The 16,424-nt window shown below is 42.8% G+C and overlaps 1 protein-coding gene across 1 annotated transcript; it reads left to right on the top strand.

Annotated features, from left to right (window-relative positions):
- Positions 1-2,070: 2,070 nt before the first annotated feature.
- LOC122929171 (olfactory receptor 1019-like) lies at positions 2,071-3,108 on the top strand. The gene has a single exon (XM_044282679.1). The coding sequence runs from the start codon at positions 2,071-2,073 to the stop codon at positions 3,106-3,108; it is 1,038 nt and encodes a 345-aa protein (XP_044138614.1).
- Positions 3,109-16,424: the final 13,316 nt, after the last annotated feature.

Below are 16,424 nucleotides of genomic sequence, written 5' to 3'. Positions count from 1 at the left end.
GAATAACTATTTGAAAGGAGACTGAAGTGAGACATATGGGCTGATGTCTCTGTACTAGGGAATATTCAACAAAAGTTAGTACTACATCAGGATCAAGATGAGCTTATGAAAAGCTTGAAAACAGTAATAGAAACCAAACGTTTATCTTCAGAGTATTACGCTCAGGTTAAACCATCTCTGAAGCTCTGAGAGACTCTGATGATGTCATGTGTGCTTCCAGAGGAGATCTTTTGTGCTTCCAGATCACTATCTGCATCTATAATCTGCCTGGTCTAGTATAAGTCAATTTGTAAACACTGATGTATTGGATTATTTGAATGTATATAAGATCTTGATGACAGGACTCCATCAGGTCCTTCAGTAGTTCCACCCCAGGCTTTAGGTCTCTAACTTCAAGTGATCAGATCTCAGCCTAGAAGTTTAGTTATTTTAGTTTATTTTAGATTAATGTTCTCCTTTTATTTGTTTATGAATTTATAATGTATAATTCATATAAAAAATAAATATAATAAATGAGCATCTCATTATAAAAATTCAACCACAAAGACAAATGTTCCTTACGGGTTTCATCCCCAATGAGCAATCTTGTGGCTGTGTGGTAGAAGAGACATTCTCTGAGGGATTCAGTCTTTATTATAAAAAGATGAGGATTTACAGAGAAGAAACTACATTTAGATCCTTCAAAAGGTCAAAGAGACAACAGCACTCCGGATGGATACCTCAAAGGTTAGCTTGTACACGTTTGGTGGTGATGCAGGCAGTGTTAGGCTCAAACTCATCGGCCCCTGTAAGCACTTAGTCAACAATAACTGTAGAACCCTTGTAGTCTTCAAGTAATCTCCAAAGTTTATTCAATTCAGACTTTGTATAGTCGAAAAGTCGCAGACACCTGGTGAATAACCTTTAGAAATTACTTGGAGACAACAAGAGTGCTACAGTTATTTTTGGCTAATTACATGCAGATCCTGTTATAGTAAAATCATGGCATGTGGGGTACTTAAGAGACATCTCAAGATATTTCATATTAGAGACATTGCAAGATAAATCAAGTAAGAGATATCGAGACATCTCTGGATACGTCAGGTATGAGACATCTCAAGATATATCAGATAAGAGGCATTTCTGTATACATGATGTCAAAGACTTCTTTACAGACATTAGGTAGGGGACATCTCTATATAATGTACATCATGGAAGAGACATCTCTACATACTCAGTAAAGACACATCTTAATATAGAGTCCATCATCTGTGCTAAACGTGGGACAACTGTATATACAGCAGGTAAAAGACTAGAAGCTCTAGATACACCAGGTATGAAACAGCTGTAGATACACCAGGTAAGAGACATCTCTAGAAAAATACATATTAAGCAGAACTTACCAAAGTGGTTGAAACAATGGACCCTTATAAAGACACATAAGCTATATAGCTCAACGCCAATCTGCTGCTTTAAAGAATGGCATGCTAGTATTGTATTTTTAAAACATCATAGAATCAGCTCTTAGGGATGTAAGCATGTTTTTTTAAAATTTTGTAAGTTTGTCCATAACTCAAAAGGGTTTTTCACTGTCTTCTGGAACAAAGCAGGTCCCTGGATATCTTTCGTACACCATGTTCCATTATTGCTGGCTGAACTTGAAGGATATTCTTTTTTCAATCATACGGTAATTATGTGATAAGATGTGCCTCCACCATAATCCTGTTATGATAGAAGATGATTGATGTAGTTAGGGTCCTTTTAGACTGCCCAATTCTGGGCCATAACAAGCATCTCTCAATGAAATAACAAGTCAGTTTTTTTCGGAGAGTGCACGAGGATGAGCAATCACTACTAGAATTGTTCCCATACACTTTGCATTATGTCGGCAGCACATCCATAGTTTACACTGGAAGGTGTCCTACTGACCAGCAAGCATTTTTATACTGACATAAAAGATTGGGTCGGCCAACAAATAAGCATTATAAACAATCTTTCGGTTAAAGGTCCCTTAGAATTGCTGTTCTTACTTTGTTCTTGGAGTCATTCTGTGTGATCTCGGTTCTTGTTTCCCCAGTAAAGATCAGTTTCATGGATGTCAATAACAAAACAAAAGTCTTAGAGTTTGTTTTTTCTGGACTGACTAATAATGAGATCCTGAAATTCTTCCTCTTCACACTATTCATTGTCATCTACTTTGCCACCATAGTGATCAATGTTGGCTTGGTAGCTATTGTCAAGAACACATCAACCCTCCAGAACCCAATGTACTACTTCCTGAGTTACCTCTCTCTGGTGGACATCTTTTATTCCTCTACCATAACTCCAAAGATGCTTTCTGACCTTATGTCCCAGAGGAGGACCATCTCCTTTGAAGGTTGTGCTCTTCAGTTCTTCTTCTATGCAGCTTTGGGATCCATTGAGACTCTTCTCCTCTCCACCATGTCCTATGACCGCTATGTTGCCATATGTCACCCTCTCCATTATATGACCATAATGACAAAGAAGAAATGTCTATCTCTTGTTCTCCTTTCCTTTTCCATTGGTTTCTTACAGTCTTCCGTACAGACCAGCTGTGCCTTTACTCTACAATTCTGTGGATCAAACGTTATCGACCATTTCTATTGTGATGTTCCACCAGTGCTCAGACTGTCTTGCTCAGATACCTCTGCCAGTGACATGGTCACTGTCTACATTGTAGGTGCTTTGGCCATTAGCTCATTAATGACTATCCTCATTTCATACACCCTTATTATCTTTTCTGTTACAAAAATTAGGTCCACAGAAAGTAGGAGGAAAGCCTTCAGTACCTGCACCTCACACCTCATGTGTGTCTTTATCTTCTATGGCACTGTTTTGTTTACATACATGCGTTCTCCTTCCAGTGTCTTTACCATACGGGACAAGGTGGCTTCTGTCTTCTACACAGCAGTGACACCAATGCTGAACCCCCTTATTTATAGTCTGAGGAACCAAAGTGTGAGAGGAAGCATAATACAATTAGTCAAAGGTTTTCATGGTTTCCATGTAGCACTTCCCCAACTATGTGTAACTGAGCAGAAAAGAAATATGCAGCCCCAAACACCCACAGCATTTAGAATAGAAGCAGAGAGGAGAATGATGAGGTGACCCGTCCATTGGAGACAATACCTCAAAGTTTTGCCGATGCTCTTGATTTAGCAGGCTACCTGTATATGACCTTTGGGTGTAGAATGTGGTTGATATTGCACCTGATGTTATTGTACTTCACTGGTACTGTCCTTGTAGATTGACTCTTCCTTGCCTTTCCATGCCTCCATACATTCAGATTCATGTGCACTTCCATGGACCTTAGCTTGTTCTCATATTCTGGTCATCTTATGCGATGGGATGTATATTTGTGAAACACAATACTGGAGTAGGGTCTATGCTCCATGACATTTGATTGGTTGGATGAGGAACCTGAATGTTTTCTTACTCCACTCATCAGGATTTTAATGTGGACAAGTAATTACTGAAAAGTCCTGATTGTCATCAATCATCCTAAGGACCTCATGCATTCACCATCTATAGGTCAGCTGTGAGTAGGCTGATAGATCTCAGTGGTAGGGAAGAGCTGGGTCTATAGTTCTTATTCACGTCTTGCTCTTTCTTTTCCCTTCTTCATGAGATTGTCCCTTTTCTGCCCATATTTATAGCTCTACTCTCATTATTCTCCATTATATCCACATCACAAGCCGCCAGAATATTCCCCACTATGAGAGATTATGAGCGATCTCCTGTTCTTTGTTTAGATACTTCTGACTACTCATTATTTCATTTCTTGTTGCAGACTCTCTCCTTTAACAAAATAACATAAATCCCTTGGACGTAAGAAAATATGGTTGTGTTATTGTGCATATTACTGATGTTATTGTGCCGTTATCATGATACACATTATAATAGCACTGCTGTCCTTGAATCTGGCTGAGAAGCCATGGAACACAATGGCCCAAATACAACCACAACCTCTGTATCCGCTCAGCGACAGTACTGCAAAATATTCCTCCTGCAGAAGGTAGAAAGCTGTCTCTATACTGCCACCTAGAGGTAGCGACCATGTGCCTCAATGTCCAACCCTTTATAGAGTTCTTAAATGTAACCCAACATCAGTTTTAGACTGCACTAACCATGTCCAATACCAATAGGCTTCCTCATTACAAAAACAGGCTGTGGGAGTTTACAGAAAGTATCATTTAAAAAGGATCAAACAGGGAGAAACCTATCAATCAAGCAAAGTTGAGCGTGGAGAAGTCAGAGGTGAAAGAATATATCATTAAGCCAAAAGAATGTGCACCTCCTTTAATAATTGAGTTTGGCCATACCTATATTGCCACATCCAGTTTGCAGTGGACACACCCAGTGCAAACTGCTTCATAAAATCGAGCCCACAGCCATGCAATCTCCTTGGACATGCATGGCACTTTCATAGGATGTAAACATTGGACTATCATAGGGTGTAAACATGGCACTATCATAGAATGTAAACATGGCACTATCATAGGGTGTAAACATGGCACTATCATAGGATGTAAACATGGCACTATCATAGGGTGTAAACATGGCACTATCATAGGATGTAAACATGGCACTATCATAGAATGTAAACATGGCACTATCAGAATGTAAACATGGCACTATCATAGGATATAAACATGGCACTATCATAGAATGTAAACATGGCACTTTCATAGGATGTAAACCTGGCACTGTCATAGGATGTAAGCATGGCACTATCATAGGATGTAAACATGGCACTATAAGGGATGTAAACCTGGCACTGTCATATGATGTAAACATGGCACTATCATAGGATGTAAGCATGGCACTATCATAGGATGTAAGCATGGCACTATCATAGGATGTAAACATGGAACTATCATAGGGAGTAAACATGGCACTATCATAGGATATAAACATGGCACTATAAGGGATGTAAACCTGGCACTATCATAGGATGTAAACCTGGCACTGTCATAGGGTGTAAACATGGCACTATCATAGGATGTAAACATGGCACTATAAGGGATGTAAACCTGGCACTGTCATAGGATGTAAGCATGGCACTGTCATAGGATGTAAGCATGGCACTGTCATAGGATGTAAACATGGCACTATCATAGGATGTAAACATGGCACTATCATAGGATGTAAACATGGCACTATCATAGGATGTAAACATGGCACTATCATAGGATGTAAACATGGCACTATCATAGAATGTAAACCTGGCACTGTCATAGGATGTAAACATGGCACTATCATAGGATGTAAACATGGCACTATCATAGGATGTAAACATGGCACTATCATAGGATGTAAACCTGGCACTGTCATAGGATGTAAACATGGCACTGTCATAGGATGTAAACATGGCACTATCATAGGATGTAAGCATGGCACTATCATAGGATGTAAACATGGAACTATCATAGGGAGTAAACATGGCACTATCATAGGATATAAACATGGCACTATAAGGGATGTAAACCTGGCACTATCATAGGATGTAAACCTGGCACTGTCATAGGGTGTAAACATGGCACTATCATAGGATGTAAACATGGCACTATAAGGGATGTAAACCTGGCACTGTCATAGGATGTAAGCATGGCACTGTCATAGGATGTAAGCATGGCACTGTCATAGGATGTAAACATGGCACTATCATAGGATGTAAACATGGCACTATCATAGGATGTAAACATGGCACTATCATAGGATGTAAACATGGCACTGTCATAGGATGTAAACATGGCACTATCATAGGATGTAAACATGGCACTATCATAGGATGTAAACATGGCACTATCATAGGATGTAAACATGGCACTATAAGGGATGTAAACCTGGCACTGTCATAGGATGTAAACATGGCACTGTCATAGGATGTAAACATGGCATGATAAGGGATGTAAACCTGGCACTATCATAGGATGTAAACCAGGCACTATAAGGGATGTAAGCATGGCACTGTCATAGGATGTAAGCATGGCACTGTCATAGGATGTAAACATGGCACTGTCATAGGATGTAAACATGGCATGATAAGGGATGTAAACCTGGCACTATCATAGGATGTAAACCTGGCACTATCATAGGATGTAAACCTGGCACTATCATAGGATGTAAACCTGGCACTATCATAGGATGTAAACATAGCACTATCATAGAATGTAAACCTGGCACTATCATAGGATGTAAACCAGGCACTATAAGGGATGTAAACATAACACTATAAGTGATGTAAACCTGGCACTGTCATAGGATGTAAACATGGCACTATCATAGGATGTAAACCTGGCACTATCATAGGATGTAAACATAGCACTATCATAGGATGTAAACCAGGCACTATAAGGGATGTAAACATAACACTATAAGTGATGTAAACATGGCACTATCATAGGATGTAAACATGGCATCATAAGGGATGTAAACATGGCCCTTTAAGGAATGTAAACATGGCACTATCATAGTATGTAAACATGGCACTATGATAGGAAGTTAACATGGAACTTTCATAGTATGTAAACATGGCACTATCATAGGGAGTTAACATGGCACTATCATAGGATGTAAACATGGCACTATCATAGGATGTAAACATGGCACTATCATAGGATGTAAACATGGAACTATCATAGGATGTAAACATGGCACTATCATAGGGAGTTAACATGGCACTATCATAGGATGTAAAGCAAAGCTGTTAAATATTTTTTCTCCAATGTATTCACTGAGGAAAATAAACTGTCAGATGACATGAAGAATGTAAAAATAAATTCCCCATTAAAAGTGTCCTGTCGAACCCTGGAAGAAGTACATCAGCGACTTAAAAAGATTAAAATAGACAAATCGCCAGGACCGGATGGCATACACCCCCGTATCCTAAGGGAATTAAGTAATGTCATAGCCAGACCCTTATTTCTGATATTTGCAGATTCTATACTGACGGAGTGTCCCACAGGATTGGCGCATGGCAAATGTGGTGCCAATATTCAAAAAAGGTCCAAAAACAGAGCCTGGTAACTATAGGCCGGTACGTTTAACATCTGTTGTGGGTAAACAGTTTTGAAGGTTTTCTGAGAGATGCTATGTTAAAGCATCTCAGCGGAAATAAGAAAATAACGCCATATCAGTGTGATGTTGTGATAGATCACTGTGACCTTTACCCTTTTTCTCCTGATGCATGATGGGGGAGGAGGAGCTGTACCAGGAAGTCAGACAGTGTGTGTGAGGGGAACTGGAAGCAGACACATGAGGCTGAGAAGGGATTACATCTGATAAGGACAGAAGCTGTTGGAATAAGACTCCTCCATGTAAGAATGCCATAATGTTCTTAGTAATAAACCTTGCTCTGGTTAAGTAGTACATCGGCCTGTGTGCGTAACTTGCTGAGCAGATACTGGCAGCATTGCCAGCAGCACCTGAGAGACACAGAGTGTCCAGGGGACATAACAGTGGCGACGAGGATTGTGGATTTTAGCACACATGGCCTTCATAGGGTTTATTCAACCATTTGATCCTGCAGCTGAGTCATGGACCTCCTGGGTGGAGAGGCTGGAACAGTATATGGAAGCGAATAATGTGACTGTTGAAAAGAGAAGTGCAGTTTTTCTCACTGCATTGGGTCAAGCTGCATATGGAACCCTCAGAGACCTTGTTTCTCCAGACAAGCCAGCCTCTAAGTCTAAGTCCCTGCCTGAGTTAATTCAGACGCTACATACACACTACAACCCGAAGCCGTTGGAAATCGCGGAGCGGTTTAAATTCTACGGTAGAAGGCAGCAGGCCGGGGAGGATATAAAGACATATATCATTGCTTTACGTAAACTGGCTGCCACTTGTCAGTTTGGAGACTACCTACAGACGGCTCTCCGTGACATGTTCGTCATGGGACTCTGCGACCCAGCCATACAGAAACGTTTACTCACAGAACCCGACTTGACTCTGACGAAAGCCACTGACCTTGCTACGGTCATGGAGTTGGCAACACGGGACGCCACCCTACTGAAGGCACCTCCTACAACTCTTGCAAGCCAGGGTGAGGAAATATTCCACACTGCTATCACTCAACGCTCGAGACGCCCGTCCCCTGCCACTCAGCTTAAACCTCGCCACCCTAATTCTTCTGTCTCTGGGACCCCGACTTGCTACCATTGTGGTAACACTACTCACAGTGCGCCTGCTTGCAAGTTCAAGGATGTCGTTTGTTTTCGCTGTGGGAAGACTGGTCATATTGGGCGCGTTTGCCGCAGCTCTCGCTCCCCGAACACTACCACAAAAGATAGACGTAAACAGACATTCCGTGTGGATATGGACAATAACGGTTTTAGCTCTGATGAGGAGACATGTGTCCAGCATGTTGGACTGTTTCGAGTAGCTGGGAGTACTCCGGCGATTAAAGTGGATGTCACACTCAATGGCTGTCCTGTCTCCATGGATGTTGATACAGGGGCAGCTGTGTCTGTCATTTCATGGACTGATTTAAAGGCATCGGGTCTGTCCCTGCCGCTAAAACCTACAAAGCTCACGCTACAAACCTACAGCAAGGAACTACTACAGCCCTTGGGTTATGTAAAGCCCCTTGTTACATTAGGCAACCACAGTCAAAGTCTACGCCTTTATGTTGTAAGGAATGGAGGTCCTCCGCTGTATGGAAGGGACTGGATCAAAGCCCTGGGCATGCCTCCTTTTACCATTGGCCAATGTACATTGCTTTCTAAAGTAGACCATTGGGTGGAATCCCTGAAGTCACGTTTTAAAGAGGTTTTTGAGGACTCTTTGGGCACCGTAAAAGGAAAGATGGCCCACCTCCTCTTGAAGCCTGGTGCTACACCTCGTTTTTGTAAGGCAAGATCAGTACCTTTTGCCTTGCGGAAAAAAGTGGAAGCATAGCTGAACCACCTATTGGCTGAAAAGATCATAACGAAAGTGGATAGAATTGAAAGGGCATCACCAATTGTGCCTGTCAAGAAAAAGAATGGAGACATTAGGATTTGTGGTGATTTCAGGGTAGCTCTGAACAACCAACTTCTTGTGGATCAATACCCATTGCCTCGACTTGAAGATTTATTTGGCTCACTGGCTGGGGGGCAAAAGTTTACAAAAATAGACTTAAAGCAAGCTTACCTGCAACTGCAAGTACACCCAGATTCACGCCATCTGTTGACCATTAACACTCATAAAGGATTATTCCAGTATAACCGCATGGTTTTTGGCATAGCCCCAGCTCCAGCCATCTGGCAGCGGATCATGGATGAGGTACTGGCAGGAATACCTTTCACCCAATGTCTACTGGATGACATGCTCATCACTGGTTCCACTGATGAAGAACACAGAAAGAATGTTGAAGCTGTGCTAGGGAGACTCCAAAAGTATGGTTTACGTGTCAATCTGTCAAAATGCGAATTTCTCAAGTCTCAACTGGAGTTTTGTGCCCACACGGTGGACCGTCATGGGTTACACACTACTGAAGAAAAGGTTAAAGCCCTTACCCATGCCCCTACCCCCCGGAATGTCACCCAGCTCAGGTCCTACCTTGGTCTCCTAAATTACTACCACCGTTTCTTGCCGAACCTAGCGCACCAGCTCTACCCATTACATCGCTTACTGGATGCAAGAGCTAAATGGATATGGACAGACAAATGTGAAGAAGCTTTTCGGCTTTCTAAAGAACTCATTCTGTCTTCTCGAGTTCTGGTCCACTATGATTTAAAGAAACCCGTCATCCTGGCTTGTGATGCCTCGCCTTATGGACTGGGTGCAGTGCTTTCCCATGTCATGCCGGATGGCACGGAGCGCCCCATTTCTTTTGCCTCCAGGTCTTTAACCTCAGCAGAACAAAACTACTCCCAGATTGACAAGGAAGCTTTGGCCATTGTATGGGCCACAAAAAAATTTCACGCGTACGTCTATGGTCGGGAGTTCACACTTATCACTGACCACAAACCTCTGTTGTCAATACTGAACCCTCAGAAAGGAATTTCTACGACAACCGCATCTCGCTTACAAAGGTACGCTTTATTTTTAGGAGCTTATGCTTATTCGATCAGATACCGCTCCCATGATACCCATGGCAATGCAGATGCATTTTCCAGATTGCCACTAAGAGATGACCACCCACTAAGAGAGGTACGTGTAGTGGAAGTACACAGGCCACAATCTTGCATGTCCACCTCCCTGATTGCCAGACATACAGCCACAGATCCTTTCCTGTCTCAGATATTCTCTTATGTTCAGACTGGATGGCCAGGGAGTGTTTCAGGTGACTTTCGTCCGTACTTTGCCAGAAAATGTGAGCTTGTGACTAATGCTGGTTGCCTACAATGGGGCAATAGAGTGATTGTACCCCAGTACTTGCAATCAACCATGCTAAGGATACTGCATGAAGGCCATCCTGGTGTGGTGCGCATGAAGCAGCGGGCCCGGAGCTATGTTTGGTGGCCACAAATGGATACAGCAATTGAAGATTATGTTGCTCAATGTCCTGGGTGCTGTCAAGCCCAGCGACCCCAAAAGAGAGGAACCCTGCAACCTTGGCCATGGCCAACAGAACCGTGGTCCAGACTCCATCTTGATTTTGCTGGCCCCATCCAGGGTAAAATGTATTTGATCGTGGTAGATGCACATTCAAAATGGCCGGAGGTTTTTCAAATGCCTTCTATTACCTCAGCTGCTACCATTCTAGTCTTAAGGAAGCTCTTTGCTCAATTTGGCTTGCCTACAGCCATAGTCTCCGACAATGGAACTCAATTTACATCGCATGAGTTTCAATCCTTCCTTAGTGGTTTGGGTGTCCAACACTACAAAACAGCTCCTTATCATCCAGCTTCAAATGGGCTGGCAGAACGATTTGTGCAGTCATTTAAGAAGCACTTACTGTCCACTCTGGACCAGGTTGGACTGTCAGATGAGAAGCTGCTGGAATTCTTGATCATGTACCGTAACACGAAACACGCTACTACTGGGCTGTCACCGGCTTTTCTTATGTTTGGCAGGCATCTCCGCACCAAACTTGATTTAGTTCGTCCGCAGGAGCAGTCACCAACACCTCCTCCGCCGGGCCGTCTGGGATTCCGTGCCGGTGATCTTGTATGGTCTCAGAATTACAGAGCTTTGCCTCCTTGGCTTCCTGGCGTTATTGATGGAACTCTTGGCAGAAGAATGTACCTTGTCCGCCTGGAGGAAGGCATTTGTGTTCGGCGACACCTTTCACAATTGAGGAAACGCATTTGCCGGCCACTAGTGACAAAACCGACCCTTCTTTCTGACCACCCACCAGAGTCTACTCTGAACTCTGCTGGTGACATATGGCATGGTGTCTGGCATGATCCCACAAGTTTACACCCAAACCCTGAACCGGTTGGTGACCATATTCCTGAGGAGCCCGGACATGTGCCTGAAGTTACAGAGACTGATTTGTCTGTGGGACGCCCACTGACATCTCCAGTACCTTTGACTGACTTTATTCCTCCCGGTGCTGTACCTCTGCGTAGGTCTACCCGTCAAAGACGTCACACGCCTCGCTGGCAAAGTGCTGAAATCTTACGGGACACATTGGAGGTCAGGGAACAGAGACAAAGGGCTCATGAAGTGCTGCGGAAATCACAGAACTGAATTGGAGATACTACTTGCTGAACTGATCTCGCTTGCCTTGTTATGTTATGTGTTCAACATTTTGTTCTCTTGTTATGTTTTTTTTTTTTTTTTTTTTTGGGGAGGAAAGGAGGTGTGATGTTGTGATAGATCACTGTGACCTTTACCCTTTTTTTCCTGATGCATGATGGGGGGGGAGGAGCTGTACCAGGAAGTCAGACAGTGTGTGTGAGGGGAACTGGAAGCCGACACATGAGGCTGAGAAGGGATTACATCTGATAAGGACAGAAGCTGTTGGAATAAGACTCCTCCATGTAAGAAGCCATAATGTTCTGAGTAATAAACCTTGCTCTGGTTAAGGAGTACATCGGCCTGTGTGCGTAACTTGTTGAGCAGATACTGGCAGCATTGCCAGCAGCACCTGAGAGACACAGAGTGTCCAGGGGACATAACAATCAGCATGGCTTCAGTTTCTATGAGGAGGTAAGTTCTAGACTTGACAGCGGCGAATCAATGGATGTCGTGTATCTGGACTTCTCCAAAGCGTTTGACACTGTACCACATAAAAGGTTAGTATATAAAATGAGAATGCTCGGACTGGGAGAAAACGTCTGTATGTGGGTAAGTAACTGGCTCAGTGATAGAAAACAGAGGGTGGTTATTAACGGTACACACTCAGATTGGGTCACTGTCACTAGTGGAGTACCTCAGGGGTCAGTACTGGAGGGGTCACTGTCACTAGTGGGGCAACACAGTGAGGGAAATCACAGGGAATAGGCCCCATTTAGGGACAGGTTCCGTATGGGGTCGCCCCTGTCGGGGCGGGTGCTCTGTCGTTGAGGCAGGTCAATAAGGATAGCCCCTAATCATCCATATAGGGAGGGCTCTAGACCAGGGCATTATAGGAGTGTCCAGACTGCCACATTATCTGAAGCATTTTGGTCAGACTGCCTATACCACACAGGAGCAGTACGCCACCCACCATCTAGTGAATGGTATGTCTACTGGACGGGGTAAGATCCACCCACTATTATTACTTTCTTACAGACGATTCTGGATGGTGGTAATATACAGTTGCAAGAAAAAGTATGTGAACCCTTTAGAATGATATGTATTTCTGCACAAATTGGTCATAAAATGTGATCTGATCTTCATCTAAGTCACAACAATAGACAATCACAGTCTGCTTAACCTAATAACACACAAAGAATTAAATGTTACCATGTTTTTATTGAACATACCATGTAAACATTCACAGTGCAGGTGTAAAAAGTATGTGAACTACTAGACTAATGACATCTCCAAGAGCTAATTGGAGTGAGGTGTCAGCCAACTAGAGTCCAGTCAATGAGATGAGATTGGAGGTGTTGGTTACAGCTGCCCTGCCCCATTAAAAACATACACCAGTTCTGGGTTTGCTTTTCACAAGAAGCATTGCCTGATGTGAATGATGCCTCGCACAAAAGAGCTCTCAGAAGACCTACGATTAAGAATTGCTGACTTGCATGAAGCTGGAAAGGGTTATAAAGGTATCTCCAAAAGCCTTGCTGTTCATCAGTCCACGGTAAGACAAATGGTCTATAAATGGAGGAAGTTCAGCACTTCTGCTACTCTCCCTAGGAGTGGTCGTCCTGTAAAGATGACTGCAAGAGCACAGCGCAGACGGCTCAATCAGGGGGAAGAAGAATCCTAGAGTGTCAGCTAAAGACTTACAGAAGTCTCTGGCATATGCTGACATCACTGTTAGCGAATCTACGATACGTAAAACACTAAACAAGAATGGATTTCCTGGGAGGATACCACAGAGGAAGCCACTGCTGTCCAAAAAAACATTGCTGCAGGTTTACAGTTTGCACAAGAGCACCTGGATGTTCCACAGCAGTACTGGCAAAATATTCTATAGACAGATGAAACCAAAGTTGAGTTGTTTGGAAGAAACACACAACACTATGTGTGGAGTAAAAGAGGCACAGCCCACCAACATCAAAACCCTATCCCAACTGTGAAGTATAGTGGTGGGGGCATCATGGTTTGGGGCTGCTTTGCTGCGTCAGGGCCTGGACGGATTGGTATCATCAAAGGAAAAATGAATTCCCAAGTTTATCAAGACATTTTGCAGGAGAACTTAAGGCCATCTGTCCACCAGCTGAAGCTCAACAGAAGATGGGTGTTGCAACAGGACAACGACCCAAAGCATAGAAGTCAATCAACAACAGAATGGGTTAAACAGAAGAAAATACTCCATCTGGAGTGGCCCAGCCAGAGTCCTGACCTCAACCCGATGGAGATGCTGTGGCAGGACCTCAAGAAAGCGATTCACACCAGACATCCCGAGAATATTGCTGAACTGAAACAGTTCTATAAAGAGGAATGGTCAAGAATTACTCCTGACCGTTGTGCGCGTCTGATCTGCAACTACAGGAAACGCTTGGTTGAAGTTATTTCTGCCAAAGGAGGTTCAACCAGTTATTAAATCCAAGAAGGGTTCACATACTTTTTCCACCTGCACTGTGAATGTTTACATGGTGTGTTCAATAAAAACATGGTAACATTTAATTCTTTGTGTGTTATTAGGTTAAGCAGACTGTGATTGTCTATTGTTGTCACTTAGATGAAGATCAGATCACATTTTATGACCAATTTGTGCAGAAATCCATATCATTCCAAAGGGTTCACATACTTTTTCTTGCAACTGTATGTGTTTATATGTATGTATGTTATTTTGTCTTTTGTCCCACTGCAACCACCAATGCTTTTAGTGAAATTAGAGTAAAAGTTATATTTTAAATATACTCAGTCCACATGTGGTAAATAAGTGGCAGATGAGGTTTAACACTGACAAATGTAAAGTTATGCACATGGGAAGGAATAATGCAAGTCACCCGTACATACTAAATGGTAAAACGCTCGGTAACACTGACATGGAAAAGCATCTAGGGATTTTAATAAAGAGCAAACTAAGCTGCAAAAAACAGTGTCAGGCAGCTGCTGCCAAGGCCAATAAGATAATGGGTTGCATCAGAAGGGGCATAGATGGCGGTGATAAGAACATAGTCCTACCACTTTACAAATCGCTAGTCAGACCACACATGGAGGACTGTGTACAGTTCTGGGCTCCTGTAAACAAGGCAGACATAGCAGAGCTGGAGAGGGTCCAGAGGAGGGCATCTAAAGTAATATCTGGAATGGGGCAACTACAGTACCCTGAAAGATGATCAAAATTAGGGTTATTCACTTTAGAAAAAAGACGACTGAGAGGAGATCTAATTACTATGTATAAATATATCAGAGGTCAGTACAGAGATCACTCCCATCATCTATTTATCCCCAGGATTGTGACTGTGACGAGGGGACATCCTCTGCGTCTGGAGGAAAGAAGGTTTGTACACAAACATAGAAGAGGATTCTTTACGGTAAGAGCAGTGAGACTATGGACTCTTTACTGTAAGAGCAGTGAGACTATGGACTCCTTACTGTAGGAACAGTGAGACTATGGACTCTTTACTGTAAGAGCAGTGAGACTATGGACTCTTCACTGTAAGAGCAGTGAGATAATGGACTCTTTACTGTAAGAGCAGTGAGATTATGGACTCTTTACTGGAAGAGCAGTGAGACTATGGACTCTTTACTGTAAGAGCAGTGAGATTATGGACTCTTTACTGTAAGAGCAGTGAGATAATGGACTCTTTACTGTAAGAGCAGTGAGATTATGGACTCTTTACTGTAAGAGCAGTGAGACTATGGACTCTTTACTGTAGGAACAGTGAGACTATGGACTCTTTACTGTAAGAGCAGTGAGACTATGGACTCTTCACTGTAAGAGCAGTGAGATAATGGACTCTTTACTGTAAGAGCAGTGAGATTATGGACTCTTTACTGTAATAGCAGTGAGACTATGGACTCTATACTGTAATAGCAGTGAGACTATGGACTCTTTACTGTAAGAGCAGTGAGACTATGGATTCTTAACTGTAAGAGCAGTGAGACTATGGACTCTTTACTGTAGGAACAGTGAGACTATGGACTCTTTACTGTAAGAGCAGTGAGACTATGGACTCTTTACTGTAACAGCAGTGAGACTATGGACTCTATACTGTAAGAGCAGTGAGACTATGGACTCTTTACTGTAAGAGCAGAGAGACTATGGACTCTTTACTATAAGAGCAGTGAGACTATGGACTCTATACTGTAAAAGCAGTGAGACTCTGGACTCTTTACCGTAAGAGCAGCGAGACTATGGACTCTTTACTGTAACAGCAGTGAGACTATGGACTCTATACTGTAAGAGCAGTGAGACTATGGACTCTTTACTGTAAGAGCAGTGAGACTATGGACTCTTTACTATAAGAGCAGTGAGACTCTGGACTCTATACTGTAAGAGCAGTGAGACTCTGGACTCTTTACCGTAAGAGCAGTGAGACTATGGACTCTTTACTATAAGAGCAGTGAGACTATGGACTCTATACTGTAAAAGCAGTGAGACTCTGGACTCTTTACCGTAAGAGCAGCGAGACTATGGACTCTTTACTGTAACAGCAGTGAGACTATGGACTCTATACTGTAAGAGCAGTGAGACTATGGACTCTTTACTGTAAGAGCAGTGAGACTATGGACTCTTTACAATAAGAGCAGTGAGACTCTGGACTCTATACTGTAAGAGCAGTGAGACTCTGGACTCTTTACCGTAAGAGCAGTGAGACTATGGACTCTTTACTGTAAGAGCAGTGAGACTATGGACTCTATACTGTAAGAGCAGTGAGACTATGGACTCTTTACTGTAAGAGCAGTGAGACTATGGACTCTTTACTGTAAGAGCAGTGAGACTA

This window comes from Bufo gargarizans, chromosome 2 (genome assembly GCF_014858855.1).
Source record: "Bufo gargarizans isolate SCDJY-AF-19 chromosome 2, ASM1485885v1, whole genome shotgun sequence".
In the NCBI taxonomy this organism is placed as follows: Eukaryota; Metazoa; Chordata; class Amphibia; order Anura; family Bufonidae; genus Bufo; species Bufo gargarizans.
Note: the sequence above shows the minus strand (reverse complement) of the source record. Positions and strands in the feature narration are given on the sequence as shown.